This window comes from Silene latifolia, chromosome Y, assembly GCF_048544455.1.
Source record: "Silene latifolia isolate original U9 population chromosome Y, ASM4854445v1, whole genome shotgun sequence".
Lineage (NCBI taxonomy): Eukaryota > Viridiplantae > Streptophyta > Magnoliopsida > Caryophyllales > Caryophyllaceae > Silene > Silene latifolia.
In genome coordinates this window covers 383098436-383116335 of record NC_133538.1, presented here as the reverse complement: position 1 = coordinate 383116335, position 17900 = coordinate 383098436, and the positions used below count along the sequence as shown (strand labels likewise).

The 17900-nt window shown below is 35.9% G+C and overlaps 3 protein-coding genes across 3 annotated transcripts; all 3 read right to left on the bottom strand.

Annotated features, from left to right (window-relative positions):
• Positions 1-616: 616 nt before the first annotated feature.
• On the bottom strand, positions 617-2489 carry LOC141631972 (protein FAR-RED IMPAIRED RESPONSE 1-like). The gene is made up of 2 exons (XM_074444573.1): positions 1389-2489; positions 617-643 (listed from the first exon to the last, which is right to left on the bottom strand). The coding sequence occupies exons 1-2, from the start codon at positions 2487-2489 to the stop codon at positions 617-619; spliced, it is 1128 nt and encodes a 375-aa protein (XP_074300674.1).
• Positions 2490-2494: 5 nt separating this feature from the next.
• LOC141631971 (protein FAR1-RELATED SEQUENCE 5-like) lies at positions 2495-3559 on the bottom strand. The gene has a single exon (XM_074444572.1). The coding sequence runs from the start codon at positions 3557-3559 to the stop codon at positions 2495-2497; it is 1065 nt and encodes a 354-aa protein (XP_074300673.1).
• An 11341-nt stretch (positions 3560-14900) lies between these two features.
• LOC141631970 (protein FAR-RED IMPAIRED RESPONSE 1-like) lies at positions 14901-16356 on the bottom strand. Its single transcript, XM_074444571.1, has 2 exons — positions 15539-16356; positions 14901-15201 (listed from the first exon to the last, which is right to left on the bottom strand). Exons 1-2 carry the CDS (start codon positions 16354-16356, stop codon positions 14901-14903), a joined length of 1119 nt encoding a protein of 372 aa, XP_074300672.1.
• Between the last annotated feature and the right edge of the window lie 1544 nt (positions 16357-17900).

The following is a 17900-nucleotide window of genomic DNA, read 5'->3' as shown; positions in this document are numbered from 1 at the left end:
GTTTTAGTTGTTGTGATATTAATCCTCGGGAACAACAACAGTGGCTAGGGATATAAAAATCCTTTTTTTGTTTGATATTGTTGGGGTACATATTGTCATATTTTTGAGTACACGTGTTGACATTGTTTGAAAATTGTGATATTATTGCACTCAGTGGTTGATATTGTCTAGTATGTCTTTGTGATATTTCAATCATATTTTTGTAATATTTTTTCCTAAAAACATCCAATTGTAGTGGTAATATTTATGAATACTGGTGATATTGTTTCACTTGAAATGTGATATTCCTTAGAAGTATTGTACAATATAATACAATATAATAAAATACGTATACAAGCAAGTGTAATCTTGTGATATTGTTTAACTATTATGATGATATTGTTTTTGTATCAAGTGTGATAAACCTTCAAATGAGGTGGGATAGTATTTAATAATGGCAACAAAACGACATTAGTAATTATGCGGTTTTTATAACGTTGATACCCAAAATGGAAAGAATACAAAATTGATGCCATTTGGAATGACATACAAGAAAAAATTGAATAGTATAAACAATGAAAAGTCGATTCTGAAAAGTTGATGATGTTAAATAAACTTCCTCAGCATGCAGAAGCCCTTAATCACTATCAACAAGTGAAGAAATCTGCAAAACAAACAGACAAAAACAGTGACATAACGTTTAAGAAGTTTGACAAAGTATAACTTCTTTTTGATCAACTTCTGGTAACTGTGATATTGTTTCAAGGGTTGTATGATATTATGTTTTAGTTGTTGTGATATTAATACTCAGGAACAACAACAGTGGCTAAGGATATAAAAAACCTTTTGTTGTTTGATATTGTTGGGGTACATCTTGTGATATTTTTGAATACACGTGTTGATATTGTTTGGTTGATTATGAAAATAGATAGGGATTTAAAATTGATAAATGTTGCAGTGACAAGTGATATTGTTATTAAATTATTGTGATATTGTTTCAAAGTAGACACCTTTTAATATTGGGATGATATTGTCTACAATCAAGTGTATATTCTGATAGTGGTTAACAAGGTGCGATATTATTTACCATGGAATGTGATATTTTTAGCGTGGACTTTGATATTGTTTATCAGGGTCACACTTCAAAGAATCGTGGTATAGCAAACGTAAAATGAAATAATTATAGGTGTAAGACAAATTACTTACATCGGATTCATGATCAAACGAGTGTTGTGATGTATCAACAAATTTGGATTAGGGCAATTCCGCTTATCATGATGTGCCATTTGTTTACAATTATTGCAAAATCTTTTCGGCTTTTGTGCCGTTGTAACAGACTGATATTTCTTGGACATCAACCTCTTGCCAGTACCCTTATTTTTTTATTGAACAGGAGGTAGTATACGGACCTCGGATGAAGACTTAACCCCAAGGAGCATCTCCAACTCTTGGTGTTTAGTCAATTTTTCAACACCGAGACTTGAAATTTTGTCTAAATGTCTTGATAATGAAGTCGGTTCATTTATGTGATTTTCAGGCAGAGATTTGAGCAGTGTTAATGTTGAGTAGAATTCAGACAGCGTCGAAATCTGAAGCTTAGTGACATCCGACGAAGTAAAATCATCCAACAATTGACCTTGAGCATCGTACAAGGGCATTTTTTTAGTGTTCTTTGTCCACCTACTGAGAAGATACTTATCAGGTATCTTTTTGATCCCTTTACCTGATAAAATCCAGATGATGTGTTTACATATGTATCCCTTCCTCTCAAACAGCTTGCAGGAACATGTTGCATCAAATGTTGAAGGATTAAATGCGACAGTGTAAGTCTTATTGAAGATAGAATCTTCAACTTCTAGGAACCTTGTACTGCCCTCCCTTGAAGAATCACCAGCACTACATGAGTTTAGAGAATCAACGCACTGCTGTTGGAATTCATAAAAGAGAGCGTGCGTATAAACAGTCGATGCATGAACCTCAAGGCTAAGAAGGGTTTTGGTTTGAGGTAGGCAGTGATCACTATCTCTGTCAAGAAATTTTTGGGTGTAGCATTCCTGATCCATAGCACTTTGAAAGCGCATCCAAAACTCAACAAGTGTGCCATGAGGATTCTCAAACCGCTTAAAGAAGCTGTTTGCGCTCTCAGAGCGTTGCGTTGTTCTTAAAAGACAACCAAGAGGAATATCACGATAATACGCCGGAATCCAACGTTGCCGCCTGGAAAACAGATATTGCAACCATGTATTATCTTCCAATTGAAACTCACTGATCAACGAACACCACCTCTCTTCGAAGTCAGAAGACTCTAACTCTGAATCCCAAACAACAGAACTCAGATGAGTAACGAAGTCAGTCACTTTGGTCAATGTCGTGCCTACCTTTTCAGGTAATTTCTTCATAATATGCCACATGCAATAGCGATGGGCAGTAGTTGTAAAAGTAGCAGGGACTGCAATTTTCATAGCAGGACATTGATCGGTAAAAAAGCAATGGGGTTCCTTCCCACCCATAAAATCTAAAAATTTTGTGAAAATCCATTTAAAATTTGGTCATTCTCCCTAGATATAAGCGAAGCGCCAAAAGTGACGGACTTCTTGTGATGATCAACACCAGTAAAGGGAGCAAAGATCATGTCGTACTTATTAGTTGAATAGGTTGGGTCAAAAGTCACCGCCTCACCGTATAGAGCGTAATTACGACGTGCTGCTGCATCAGCCCAGAATACACAAAATAAACACTTATTCTGATCAATATCATAGGCAAAATAAAAACCTTCATGGGTTTCATGAAGGTGTTCCAACTGGTCTACAAACATTTGAGCATCCTTAAGACCTATAAAACACTTGATTTCCCTTCCAAAATTCTTAAACTCAGTCAAAGAAGCTCCAATATTTTCATAGCCATCAACATATACCTTGACGGACCTGAAAGTAGAGGTTGGGCCAATATTGACCTTGCAATTATCAACGATGGTTTGTTTATGTTGCAAAGCAAGGTTCCTACATTTTTTCTGAAATTCTCTATACTTGAGTGGAGAGAGACGGTGGTTATGGGCAGCATGAAACTGATCAACAACAAAGAATGGCACTTGAACTTGGTCAATTTCTTTAATAACTAATCTAAAGAAAATCCTAGCTTTACAACCAATCCTAGTAACCTTAGTCTTCTTCGGATTAGAGGCCTTGACCATTGGCTCCTCCTCCTCACCAGTAATGGGTAATATTGTCGGCTTAGAATCCCTAAATCCTTCCCGGTGACACACAATCAATTTTGTCCTAATATCTCCACTACTACGAAACCTTTTCGTTGAAGATTTGCTTGGTTCAAAACCACATGCTATTGCATAAGTCTCATAAAACTGTATACCCTCGTCTAACGTAGCAAAAGTTTGTCCTATGGTAGGTGTAAATTCAGTTGCAATATTTCTGACCCACTCTTCAGAACCTCCAGGCGTCACCATCAAAGAAAGACGATTCCCAGCATGCACCTCATCAACGTCTATGCATTGTGGAGAAGGAACAGGTACCACAGGGACAACAAAAGTATTTTCTACAGCAAAAGAAATTGTGAAGGAATGCATGTGATATTCTGGAGCATAACATGTGATATTCTGGAGCATAACATGTGATACAAATATAACAAATATAACTAGATCATAACAAACTATGATATTGTGAAGGAATGCATGTGATATTGTGCAACATAAAACGTGATACTGATGAATATAAAACAAATACGCAACCGTATTGCAGCCTATGATACTTTGAAGGAATACATGTGATATTCTGGATCATAAAATGTGATACAAATATAACAAATATAACTAGATCATAACAAACTATGATATTGTGAAGGAATGCATGTGATATTGTACAACATAAAATGTGATACTGATGAATATAAAACAAATACGCAACCGTATTGCAGCCTTTGATACTTTGAAGGAATACATGTGATATTCTGGAGCATAACATGTGATACAATTGCACAGAAACCGATTACAAGTCATGTACTGCAGCATATGATACTGTAAAGGACTCAGTGTGATATTCTGAAGCATAACACGTGATACTTATGCACAGAGAGTAATTACCAGTCATGTACTGCAGCCTTTGATACTGTAAAGAATACAATGTGATATTCTAAAGCATAACATGTGATACTAATGCACAAAAAGTAGTTGCGAGTCATGTACTAAAGCCTATGATACTGTAAAGGACTCAATGTGATATTGTATAAGGGAAACTGATTCTAATGAGCAGTAATCAGGCAAACAAAAACAATAAAATGTGATACTATTCAGCATTAATTATAATACTCTACTGAATAAAAAGTGATACAAAGGAAACTGTTAAATAACGATTTAAACTTGAAGTAAATACAAGCAGTAAATGCAAAATAAACTTGATGATAAACAAAACAGACAATGAGTACATTATTTTTTATACGTCAATTAGAAGATGAAAAGAACAGAGATTAAATTTTAATGCAAAAAAATAGCAAAAACTACATGTTGAAGAAAGTATATAATCAGTACATGATTTTAATACATAAAAAAGCACGAATTGATGAATCCGTGACTGATGTTGATGAATTATAACATCAATTATAACAAAAAACCAGTAATTACACAACGAATTCAGTCGAAGATACAATAACAATAAAACATCATGCAATAAGAAGGATCACATGTGTTTAGGGCTTCTGAATCGAAAGAGTTCGTGTTGACCAAGCATGATGTACACGACTGCTTCCTATTATCATTAGGTCCTAAGAAACTCGATTTATTACCCACTGGTCGTAAGAAGGAGTTGTCTGAACTTTTAAATAAGCAATTGAAGGAACGATGGAGGAAAAAGTATAATGTGACAAATGCGTCTCATTATATCCATTTAGGTAAGCTAATTGATGATATTGAGGCAAACAAAGACGGGGGAGACGAATTTCTTAGACTATTTGTATTGTTCAGTATGTCGGAATTCCTAGCCCCTACGTCAAACGGGGTCGACTGGAAGCTTCTGTCAGCTATTGAAGATGTTAGTCTTATTAATCAATATGACTAGTGTTCATATGTGCTAGATGGCATTGTCACCGCCGCTCTCGAGTCCAGGAATAATAAGACCTGCTTGCGTCGTTGTATTCCTTTCCTTATGATTAACTATTTTCAGAGGTTTGTCTTCCGCGGTAAAATTTCACTTTATGAGCTCCCACTGATAAAACATTGGGATCAAAGTAGTATTATTTCTAGATTAGATGGTGAGCTGGTTGCTGGGTCTTTGGGACGGCTGACATTTTCATCAGTTAGTTATCCCCGCTGCCTTGATCCTACCTATAAGCCAAATGTCATCTCAAGTAATGGCACCCGTCAATTGTTGTTGGCTTCCACGTCTCATTCAGATAACGAAAAGAAGTTCATTCATATCGAACTACCTTCAAGTGTTGAGGATGACCAAGAGTTGCATGCTAGAGCCGTGGATGTAAGTCAAGCTTCTTAATCTCTCATTCTGTTTAATTACAATTGAGTAAATCGTATTTTTTTTGATTCAATTCTACATTTTATAACTTTGCGCATTGATTATATAAATTTAAAACTCAAATCCTGTAATTCTAATTATTCGGATGCGTTACTCATTTGGTTGTACTTTAACTTGGATTGTATTGTTGAATTGCAGGGTGTACATGAGCTATACCTACAGATGCAGCATAACCCAATCGTCTTCGACGCATGGTACTCAGCAGCGATATCGAAGAGTAAGTGTCTAACAACTCCGGAGATTGATCTAACCAAGCTCGTCCCTTCACAATCCACACAAACCTTCTTTCAATCTATTGAGCTTCAATTTCATGTTGATGAAGTAGCTGATATATCCGTTCGAATGAAAGATGTCTTTGACAAAGCACTTGTGTTTCAGCAAGTTCCAACAACGAATCCAAATCGTAAAGATGAGGCTTCTCAATCAATGGAGCAAATTAGTGGCGTTTTACGTGACCTAGCTGTTGTAGCTTCTGCTGAAAAAAAATGAGGAAACGTCTGTTACTCGTCAACAAGAATCATCGCCCCTTAATATGGTGACCAATGATTTTTATACTACTGCAGAAGTTAATGAGATACTCCATTTTGCAAGGGCTGGGGAAGGGGTTGGTAGGATGGAAGGTGAAGGTGATTGTGAGTTCCCTGAAAACTCTTCAGACCAACATTTGAACAACATAGATATTTCTTCACCCGTTCAAAACAAGGATACTGCTAGTGATTTGATGGACGTACAAGCTGTTGGGGATGTCCATGGAGTTGATCAAAATGTACTGGAGTTGTCTATTACACAACTTATTGGGTCTGTGGAGGTTTATTCTACTGCTGAAGTAGATGCCATCCTGCAGGAGGTGCGAGAAGAAGAGATTCAGATTGAGTCGTTGTCTTCGGATGGTAGAGTTGCTGCTGAATTTGCCGCAAAGGTACCTGAACTGTCTTTGGTGGATATGGTGTAAGGTTTGGATGAGGAAAATAAAGTACCTCGTGAAATATATGTCCCCCAAACTGATGATGTACACCATGACACCATCCATTTTTATTTCATTAAAAAACAAAACTTTCCTGCATGTCTATCGTCCCTGAGAACCTCGGTTGCTCTATTGATTATGGGGCACCCGATCCGAGGCAGGTTTTTGTGTCAGAGGTTTAGCCCCGCAACAACAGACTATTCACATCAGTTTTTAGCAGGAGGAAGGATGACAGGGCAGTCGTATACCTACCAAAAATAACTAACTAAACTAACTATATAGCTAGGGAAGTCAGGTCAATCTCCACAGGGAGGCAAGATATCTGTAAAGAGTCCGTATATTCGGTCGCAAATAGGGGGTTGTAAATTTGGTTTTCTAAACTAAAATGGCTTAAAGGAAAGAGAAATAAAGAAAGAGCAGTAAAAAGGCAGAAAATAGGGATACGAATATCAATAAAGAGGGAACATGTCGGGATTTCTGTTCACTACGGTAGCCTAATGACTCAACTGCAAATAGTCTAGATAACTCATTGTGAGACGGATGTTGAAAGGTCCTTCCAGTCCACTTTCTATCCTAGATTTCCAATAACTTAACTCTCGTCCTCGCTGGGGTAGTCTCTTTGTTCATAGCAGGTCTATTTAGTCCAATCTTCCGATCCAGGATTAAATTTAACCAGATTAAAGGGTAACTTAGAAGCGTGCACTCAACTAAGTTGGTGATACAGTTAAATTGCCATGGGTACATAATCTCACAAATAAGTCATCTAGCCTATTCGCTACATCGTCATTATTCTACCATAGATCCCCTAGTCCCAACATGAAATGAATTAGCTACTCATACTATCAATATTGTCAAGATTAATAATAATGAATGAACTAATAATAAACATATTGAAATAATAATTAAATCGCATAAATAATACTAGGGCAGAAATTAAGAGAACTAAACAAGAGAATTAATGCAAACAAATGAAAGATTAAGATTAAAGGAGAGTAAGAGATTATAATAGCGAGAATTCCGGCGAAAAGAATACAAGATCCAAGCAAAATAACCCCGAAAGCAAAGTTACAGTGATGAGTTTTTAAGGGAGAGATGAAAATAAGAGAGTGTAGCAGTAAACGTAATTAAGAGATGATAAGATCCTCAAGTGACCTAATTATTCGAACTTAAATAGGAAATAACAAGTCCATTAACGAAAATAAACATTCACGGATTAATTAAGGCCCGTGAAACCTCAATCCACTCGATCGAGCAGGTTGAAACAGCTCGATCGAGAACTTCAGCCAGCAAACCATTCGATCGAGTAGAAATATTACTCGATCGAGTAACCTTGAATTTCAGCAATTCGATCGAGTACAGCAGATTGCTCGATCGACCTCCTCAGCTTGTGAAACCACTCGATCGACTAAGAAAAGTCTTTGATCGAGTGCTCTTCATCCGAAACAGCTCCAAACTCGTAGCCGACTGCTTCGTAGACTATTCCTTCACGCATCCCAATGCAGTATCTCGCTCTGAAAATCCCGTCTCCTCAAAATGTATGCAAAATAGGACGAAAGTGGTACGATTTTACTACTTTTACGTTCATTACTGCAAAATAGACAACTCGAACAAAAGTAGCCATTTCGGGGCATAATGCGATATAAATAGTACAAAAGTACATGGAAATACGTGCAAAAATAGGCTAAAAAGACTATATAAAATGCACGTATCAAATCTCCCCAAACCGAACCTTTACTCGTCCTCGAGTAAACTAAAAACTAAACACAAACTAATGGAACGAAAATGATAACTCAGAGCTAGCTATAACTTGTCTACTTGAACCAATTTAATGCAACAAAAACCAACGGTTACAGCTATAACAGTCAATACGCAAACGAGTTATGAGTTGTTCAGATATAAAGCCGGCCTATCGACCTTGCTAGACCAACAAAATTGGACTCTCACGTGGTCACTCTTCTCTCATCAAGCAAAGGGTGAATTATCTGTAAAAGAGAGAAAGAGAAACAGTCACTCACCTAAACTGGGACCTACATAGCATGCATGCAACAAAAATGAAAGACGATTCAAGTACTAATGCACACATTCCAACCAACAAAGTCCGTCACAGCCGGGGGCTTACAAATAGTATGGGAATAGTGAGGTTCAGGTGAGAAAAGGCAAAACAATTTATGGAAATGTGGAGGTAAAAGCGCCAAGCTAGTTCCTAAACAGGACCATATTAGACTGTCCGAATCTCAACTGACTGAAAAATAAACACAAGTGCCCTTCATTACGCACAGAACTCACCATCCATATACACTATCTCTTTAAAAACATATGAATAAGAACGGAGGAGTGAGACGGTCACAAACTTCCCTTTTTTAATACCGTCTTAATGAATAAAATAAAACAAATTAATAACTTTTTCAATCTTTTTTTTCTTCTTTTTCTTCCTTCACTTACGTGAATCACCTTCTTTTTCATTTTTTTTTCTTTCTTAACGTTTTTTTTCTTTCTTTTTTTTCACTCTCATACTCCTTTCCTTCATCCTCCACCAACTCCAATAATATACAAACAGGCCAAACATGCAGACGGAAAAACATACCACAAAAGACATACTAAACTAGCTTGACTAGGCAGACTCAGTTTTGGATGTAGCTAATGGGTCAAAAAGGCTAAATTTGACTTAAGTGGAGCTAAATGGGTGAAAAATGTAAGGAAAGCGAAATTTGCAAGCACCTCCCTGCATGTGACACCGACCACAAACTTGAATGTATGCAATTTGACAAGAAATTGAATGTCATAATAGTGCAAAAATAATGAACATGCTATGCAAGGAGTACTACTCTCAATTCGTATATAAACCGGTCATGAATGTCACCAGTTATAGGGCTCTAAAACTAAGAAATTGTAAGTAGGTTGCGAATTTATCAGGTCAAGTGTAAACAGTCAGCTATATTTGAACAAAAACTCGTAGATTATGCGTAAGAATCAGCTAATAACTGTCAATGAAAGTGCAAGGCTCAAGTAAAATGACAAATTAAAGTGCAATTTCATCACGGAAATCAACCGTTCCGACTCGACCTATATACTAAAATAAACGTGAATATTTTATTTATTTTTGAAAATTTCTAATTATTTCGATTTTAAGATTTTTTTGAAATAAATAAATACAATGCAGGCTGAAAATAGAAATGTGAATGCAAAACAAATGCAAATTCAGACTCAAAGGATGCATTACCCTCCCCACACCAAAACGGACAACGCCCTCGTTGTCCTCCAGCATACACCAGCAGATATATATAGGGGAACGGGAATATACAACCAATAAATGAAAAATAATAAAATAAAAAGGAGACAAAAGAAATAAAAGAGCGAGAATAAACATACAAAACACGAACTTCCCCAAACCAGCCAGAAAACTAGGGAAGTGAGTAGACCAGTAGCTACTCGTCGGCCTCTTCTGTCACGTCCTCCACCGTCACAATGTAGTCCAGGTCCTCCTCCTGATCTCTCCTCCTCCTCTGCTCCTCCTGATCTCTCGCTGCGGCCACCACTGGGTCCTCGTCCTCCTCCTCACTAGCAGACTCCAGGTACCCCTCAGTTGGGTTCAAGATTGTGTATCTCAATTTCATCTTGACTCTGATCTGGTATGTGTTACCTTTTTAAACTTTTATTATTTCAAGTTATAATTTTAATATTGTTAACTGTAAGTTTAATTACTCAAGTTTAATTTCAATTTCCTCAGGTCTTTATTCCTGGGTTATCCGGTGATCCGCCTCATTATAGTTGTATATGTATAAATTTCCACGCAAAGCAGGTTGAATACCTTGACAACCGTTCATACAGCGAAGATTTCAATACTTTGTCTTACTCAAACATTGCATTTATAACTGCAAGTCATTTCACCCAAGATTTGTAACTTTAATTCTCCCCCTTTGCAATTTCAATTCATCAGTCTTCAAAAATTTAGCAAAAAGATAATTAACTTCAGTTCAGCAAAATTTAAACTCAAAAGTTATGAAACTTCAATACTTCAACACTATTGAAACTTTAAGCGTCCAATTCCAAATGTTAACACACATTTTCTGAAACTTTAAACAAGTAAATGGAAACTTAATCAGAAAATTTACTTCAGAAACTTTAACTGCGAACTTTGAAATATTATACCCCAAAATATGAAACTTCAACAATGTACATGAATTTTAACACCCAAGTTGAGTACTGAAACTTTAAACGTGAACTTTGCAATTTTAACTAACAAATCTTCAAACTTCAACACAGTACATGGTTTCAAAATCCCAGATATACCACTGAAACTTTAAACGTCAACTTTGAAATTTTAACTCACATTTTGTGAAACTTTAAACTACTTGACGGAAAGTTTAAACGCGAAGTTTGAAATTTTAACACCTAATTACAAAATTCACTTCATGAACTTTAAACGCGAAGTTTGAAATTTTAAACCCCAAAATATGAAACTTCAACACTGTACATGGATTTTAACACCCAAGCTGACTACTGAAACTTTAAACGTCAACTATGTAATTTTAACTTACAAATTTTGAAACTTTAACACAGTACAGGGTTTCAAAATCCCAGATATACAACTGAAACTTTAAACGTCAACTTTGAAATTTTAACTTACAAATTTTGAAACTTCAACATAGTACAGGGTTTCAAAATCCCAGATATACAACTGAAACTTTAAAAGTCAACTTTAAAATTTTAACTTACAAATTTTGAAACTTCAACACAGTACAAGATTTCTACATCACAGATATACAACTGAAACTTTAAACGTCAACTTTGAAATTTTAACTCACATTTTGTGAAACTTTAAACCAGTTGATGGAAATTCAACTACAAAATTTAATAAAGCAACTTTAAGCGTGAACATTGAAATTTTAATATACAAAATTTCAAACATCAACAACTTTGAAAATTTACACTTTACACCTCACAATTGAAATTTGACAATATAATTTTATAAACAAATTTAGCATTTTAGCATGTTGCCTAATCTTTGAATTTTGAAACTTTAAGCCTAACCTTTGAAATTTCAATTTATCTGCTTTGTAAATTTAATGCTCACAAGTATGATTATTATTTATATTAATTACCATTTTAAAATACATACAGGCTATCGAAATGGGCAAGTATATGGTTTCTAAACGGTTAGACAAAGGCTCCTCAGTTAGCGAGTTTAAACTTGTTAACAGTAACTTTGCATGGAAAGGTCTAGGATACTCTGCCAACGACTGCGGTACCTATATGATGATTCACATGCTGCTTTATAATGGCAAACCCTTTGACTGCAGGGTAGGCACCATCGACGCAATGAACTTGTACCGTGCATAAATTGCTGCATCCCTTGTCTTAAGTGACGTAAACAAGTCGAGGGAAGAAGTCTTATCTGCGGCGAAGTCCTTCAAAGAAGGTAAACTTAGTGTTTGTGCAGCGGCAGCAACGACGTCCACAAAATCACCGTTCAATCTGTTGGCCCCAAAAGAAGTAGCCAATCACGCAGTGAAGGATCCAAGTGTGCCCGTTTAAGTGTACCTGATCCAACTACCTCTAAAGCAACAACCAGAACCGATCATTCTCTAGCTACTGAGTTATCCACTATTAAAAGTCGTCCTCGGGGGAAGGGTGATGGTCTTGGTTTCTCCCTCGACTGCAGTGTTACTGATTTAACTACCCTTGTCATCTCTAAGACTCTAAGGAACAACCAACTACTAGTGAAGGATATGACCACAATAAGGAAGCACGTAGCAGATTACTGCTTCCTTGACGACCATGATATGGACCCGAGGTAAGTTGACTATCTAATCTGTATTGGTTCATATGGCCAATTAAAGGATATGGGTAATGTAGCGTAGCACTTAGCATATAACTTGTATTTGTTGATTAATATTTTGAGATGCTACAGGGAACACTTGGCAGATTATGGACTCAATGCCATGCTTTGTAGGGATGGCATTATGTCAATGCTACAGGAAAGCAAAATGTCCTCAACTTTTATTGAATGTTGGTCCAAGATGTTGAATTAGATAGAGTCAGATGCCAACGAAGTTCCAAGGATGGATTTTCTAGGTTTACGACACACGGTACGCATCTACTTTTAAATTTCAAATGACATTTAAGTTGTTAAATTTATATAATTCACATGGAAATATTTTGTAACCAGTACTAACAACAGATATTTCGTAGGATGTGGTTATGCGATGGTTGGACAACCAAGAAGAGGGTACACAGGAGACGCAGACTAGTACCTATTACGATACACTGTTCCATATTTGGGACTTGTACATCAAGCATTGTGGTCATACGTTCAACTTGAAAGCAGAGTTCATCTTTGTACCAGTTAACATTGACGATCATTTTGCTTGCATAAGTATCAATTTCAACTCAAGAACTGTCGATGTGCTTGACCATCAGATCTACCCGGATTTTAAGAATTCTCAAATCTTCAAGGTGTCTGAAATAATTGTAAGTTTCATTCTATATCTATGATGAATTTCGATGCACTATACATGTAACTTAATTTATGACTCCATCTTACATATGTGCAGTCCAGTGCAATGAGTGATCACCTGGAATCAAGATGCGTTTGCGGAGTAGAAGAGGTCGCTAAGTTTAAGCACCGTCAAATCCAATTTAAATGGCAGAGTCCAAAACCTAATGTGCTCGAGTCTGGCTTATTCACCATGATGCATATGTTATGTTCTGAGGGTGTCCCTTTCGAGCATGACGACCTTATGAGGAAGGTTGGCCGGCGCTATCTGGTTATCCAATTGGCTGAGACACTTGTATTATCCGATATGAACAAAGTTCGAAAAGATACCATGGAGAACGTGACAAAATTTATCGACGGAAAGGAAAGCTTATGGCAAGTCGTATATGCTAGCATAAAGTTTCGAAGATTTTGAATAAAAAATAACAATCGGTTGTTAATGTTTCATTCGCCTGTTAATGTTTCATTTTGTGTATTGTTTTGAATATACTGTAACTGGTACTTATCATACTTTCCTATGAAAGTTTTCATTTGAAACTTTATAGCCAACCTTTGAAATGTTGCTTCACCAGTTTTGTAATTTTCTACAGAACATGGAACCCAAATGATGAACATGAATTTTATTTCCAATGAACATTGTAACCTTAAGCCTTACCTTCAGAATTTTAATTTCAAATTAGTAGTTTTTAATGTACCAAAAAAATTTAATCTTCACTTTCTGAAACTTTAATATTGAAACATTAACACACAAAATTTGGACCTTCACTACTGAAACTTTATGTGTTCATTTTGAAATTTTAAATCACAAACTGTAAAACTTCAAAAACGTACTTGAACTTTTAATCCCCTACTTCAACAATCACACTTTAAACGTGCACTTTGAAATTTTAACCCACAACTTATGAAACTTTAACCTCTACACGGCTTTCTTATTAAAAACATCACTATTGAAACTTTAAGCATAAACTTTGAAATTTTAACTCACGCATGATGAAACTTCAACTACATAGATGATATTTTAATCCCAATTTTCACTCTTGAAACTTTGACCATGCATTTCGAAATTTCAACTCATAAAGTATGAAACTTTAGCCTTTGGACATGGCTTTCTGATCCAAAAGTTCACTATTGAAACATTAAGCGTTAAATTTGAAATTTTACATCAAAAAAACTTAAACTTTATCCTCGCACGTGCTTTCAAAATTCCCATGTCTAATAGAGCAACTTTTTTGCGCGAATTTTGAAATTCTAATTTTCAGTATTAGAAACTTCAACACTGTGCCGGGAACTTCAAACGTCAACTTTGACATTCTATACCAATACTTGTGAAACTTCAAGCGTGTGAACTTTGAAATTCTATATCAATAATTGTGAAACTTCAACATTGCATGAATTTTCAATTCCCAATTATCCTACTAAAACTTTAATCATTAATTTCAGAATTTTAATTAAAAAAACTTCGAACTTCAACATTGAAATGGAAATTTAAATGCAATCCTACTTTTCATAAGGGATTTTCAAAACCACTATCTTACAACACAAACATCTAAGATACTTTGCATACAAAAGTTTTAATTTCAAAGTTTTTCCAACAAGGTTAAGAAATTCACTTCAAGAATACAATCTAATAAAAAAAACAGTCTAGTTCTCTGATAAGTCCTCTACTTCTTCTTCCTCCTCCTCCTCTTCTTCAGATGATTCTGACAACTGCGGTGGACGCTCAACAAAAGGGTTAGGGCAGTTCCTCTTGTCATGGTGTGCCATTTGCTTGAAATTTATTGCACATGCGTTTCGGCTTACTTGCAATAGCAATAGCCTTTGCCTTACTAGACAAAATCCTTTTCCCACTCCCTTTGTTTTTGGAATATTTAGGTGGCAGTATCGAAATCTCCTTACTTGCTTTACAACCAAGTAATTTTTCCATTTGCTATTGTTTACGAAACTTCTCACCTATCGGTATTAGCTTCTCCCTAAATTCCCTTATTAAATTTGTTAGACCCTCAACGTCTTCCTTTCCCCTTTCTACAAGCATTCTAACTGTTTCGTGAACTTCCGACCACAATTTTGTCATCTGAAGTTGCTTACTGTCTATAATATCCATGTCATCTGTAAACTCCCCGGTACAACTATAGTCACAACTCCGCAATGCATCCTTTGTCCATCTTCTGGCAACTCCAGATTCCGGAATTTTTTGAATCCCATTACCGGAATAAATCCAAATTATGTGCCTGAAGAGTAGTCCCTTCCTTTCAAAAGTTTACACGAACAGCTCGCATCAAATGTACCTGAGTTAGTAAATAAAATTTCAATCTTTATGTTTTTCAGAAACTTTATTACTTACACTTTGAAACTTTAATACATTTTCATGAAAAATTTTCCAGAAAATTTATTACTTACACTTTGAAACTTTAATACAGTTTCATGAAACTTTATTAACTCAACATTGAAACTTTAAGACAACCCAAACTTTAACTCAAAATGAACCTTGTTCATGCAACTACGTAAAACACTATTAACAAAGTAATAAATCAGCAACGTACTTAATGGCTCATACATGGGTTATACTGGACATCAAAATTACGACCTCCCAATGAGTCCTTCACGGTAGTAACCTCTAAGTTATTTGACTCCAAGAAACCCTTGAAACTAAATCCACCAATTGAGTTCTTTACCTCCTCTTGAAACTCCTCGAAGATATCATGTGTGTAAATCTTTGCCCCATCACTTTCTATTGCCAACTTACTGCACAACTTAGGGTTTGATTGTCGGTTTTCGTTATCAAGCCTCTTCTGGTTGTGTCTTTGTTGGTCCAAAGCACTTTCAAAGCACATCCAAAACTCAAGAAGAGTACCATTTTTGGCCTCAAACCTCTTGAAAAAACTGTTTTCACTCTCCGACCTCTGTGTCGTCCTCATAACAGCCCCCATTCTTAAGTCTCTATAGTGATCCATCACCCACAGTCGCCTTACATCATAGCAATCTGTAAACCATTCACTATCACCAGGTACGTGTTCCTCCATTATTTCAGACCATTTAATGTCGAACTCCTCTGCTTCAAGTTCTTCGTCCCATATAATAGCATTTAAATTTTTTAGAAAAACCTGGTAATCTTTCCTTGTGCTACCGTATTTAGAAGGAACCTTATTCATGATGTGCCACATGCCGAACCGGTGCCGCGCTGTCTTGAATTTTAGTGGTACTGACGCAATTATTCCCGGGTCTTGATCTGTTATTATGTACTCTGGTTCCTTACCCCCTATAGCAATCAAAAACCTTTCGAACACCCAATTAAACGATTCCGTATTTTCTTTAGCTATAAGGGCACAACAGAAAGTAACTGATCGTTTATGGTTGTCAACCCCTGTGAAGGGAGTGAAAACCATCTAGTACTTGTTAGTGGAGTAAGTAGGGTCGTAAGAAAGGACATCTCCAAAGACGGAGTAGTTCCTCCTAGCAATGCCATCTGCCCAAATTGCACGGCGTAGACTACCATCTTCGTCAACATCGTAGTCGAAGTAGAATCCTGGGCGAGTTTCTGCCATGTTCTTGAAGTGATCAATAAAAAGTTGTCCGTCCCTTTCATGAATAAAACGCTTAATGTCTCTTTGGAAATTTTTGAAGTCGTTCAAACTAGCACCTATATTTTGGAACCCGTTAACAACCTCCTTACACATTCTGTAAGTCCTTGTTGCTCCTATATTAAGCTGCAATGAATTACATAAACAACGTCACTACAAAAATATAATTAACTTCAGAAAATTTAACCGCAAACTTTGAAATTTAAACTCAGAAACTATGATACTTCAACATTGCAACACTAATGAACTTTAAACGTCCAATTCCAAATTTCAACATACATTTTCTGAAACTTTAACCCAGTAAATGGAAACTTAATTACAAAATTAACTTCAGAAAATTTAACCGCAAACTTTAAAATTTTAAACCCCAAGATATGAAACTTCAACAATGTCCATGGCTTTTAGCACCCAAGCTGACTGCTGAAACTTTAAACGTGAAGTTTGCAATTTTAACTAACAAATTTTGAAACTTCAACACAATACAGGGTTTCAATATCCCAGATTTACCACTGAAACTTTAAACGAAAACTTTGAAATTTTAACTCACACTTTGTGAAACTTTAAACCACTTGATAAAAATTCAACTACAAAATTTAATAAGGAACCTTTAAGCGTGAACTTTGAAATTTTAATATACAAAATTTCAAACTTTAAACGTGAACTTTGAAATTTTAATATACTAACCCTTGAATTTGAGACAATTAGTCCCATGTGATACTTGGATATGTTTTTTGATAACTTTTGAAACTCTCTATCTTTGACAGCTACAAGCTCGTGATTATGTTCTTCATGAAACCGGTCTACTAAAAGGACACCCTTCTTCAAAAATAACCTAAGCCTAGCTTTACAACCCATCCTCTTTAACTTATTTCTCCTCTCTTGCCTACCTCCACCTTCTTCTATACTCGTGCTATCGTTACTTGATATTGTAAACCCCTCCCTATTACAAACCAATAGTTTTGATTTTATAGTTCCGTCACGCCACTTCTTTGTTGTGTATTTACGCACATCAAAGCCAATCCTAAGTGCGTACACCTTATAATATGTTACAGCTTCAATTCCTCAATGTCCCCAAACTCCATCCCGATGTACGATGTAAAAACATCCTCCAATTGCTTACAAAATTCTTCCTTTGATACTGCTGGTGCTGTTTCTCCATCATCTGCAACTGAAGAAAAAAATTATCATGTACTACCAAATCAGTACAAAAAAAAAATCATTTGTGATTTAAGGAAACTATAACTACGCCTTCCAAAACTTTATGATATACCTTTCATAATTTCATATCTGACCCTAACCATCATACAGTTAAAACTTTAAAGACATATAAAACTAAAACTTTAATATAT

Bases quoted from the DNA above. Each gene is read 5' to 3' on its own strand.
- LOC141631972 (XM_074444573.1), bottom strand. From the start codon at position 2,489: ATGGGTGGGAAGGAACCCCATTGCTTTTTTACCGATCAATGTCCTGCT. The intron at 644-1,388 runs GTCCGTATACTA...TTTGTTTTGCAG, and splicing joins GGGTTAAGTCTTCATCCGAG to ATTTCTTCACTTGTTGATAG.
- LOC141631971 (XM_074444572.1), bottom strand. From the start codon at position 3,559: ATGCATTCCTTCACAATTTCTTTTGCTGTAGAAAATACTTTTGTTGTC.
- LOC141631970 (XM_074444571.1), bottom strand. From the start codon at position 16,356: ATGGTTTTCACTCCCTTCACAGGGGTTGACAACCATAAACGATCAGTT. The intron at 15,202-15,538 runs GTATAACCCATG...ACTACTCTTCAG, and splicing joins GGTCGTAATTTTGATGTCCA to GCACATAATTTGGATTTATT.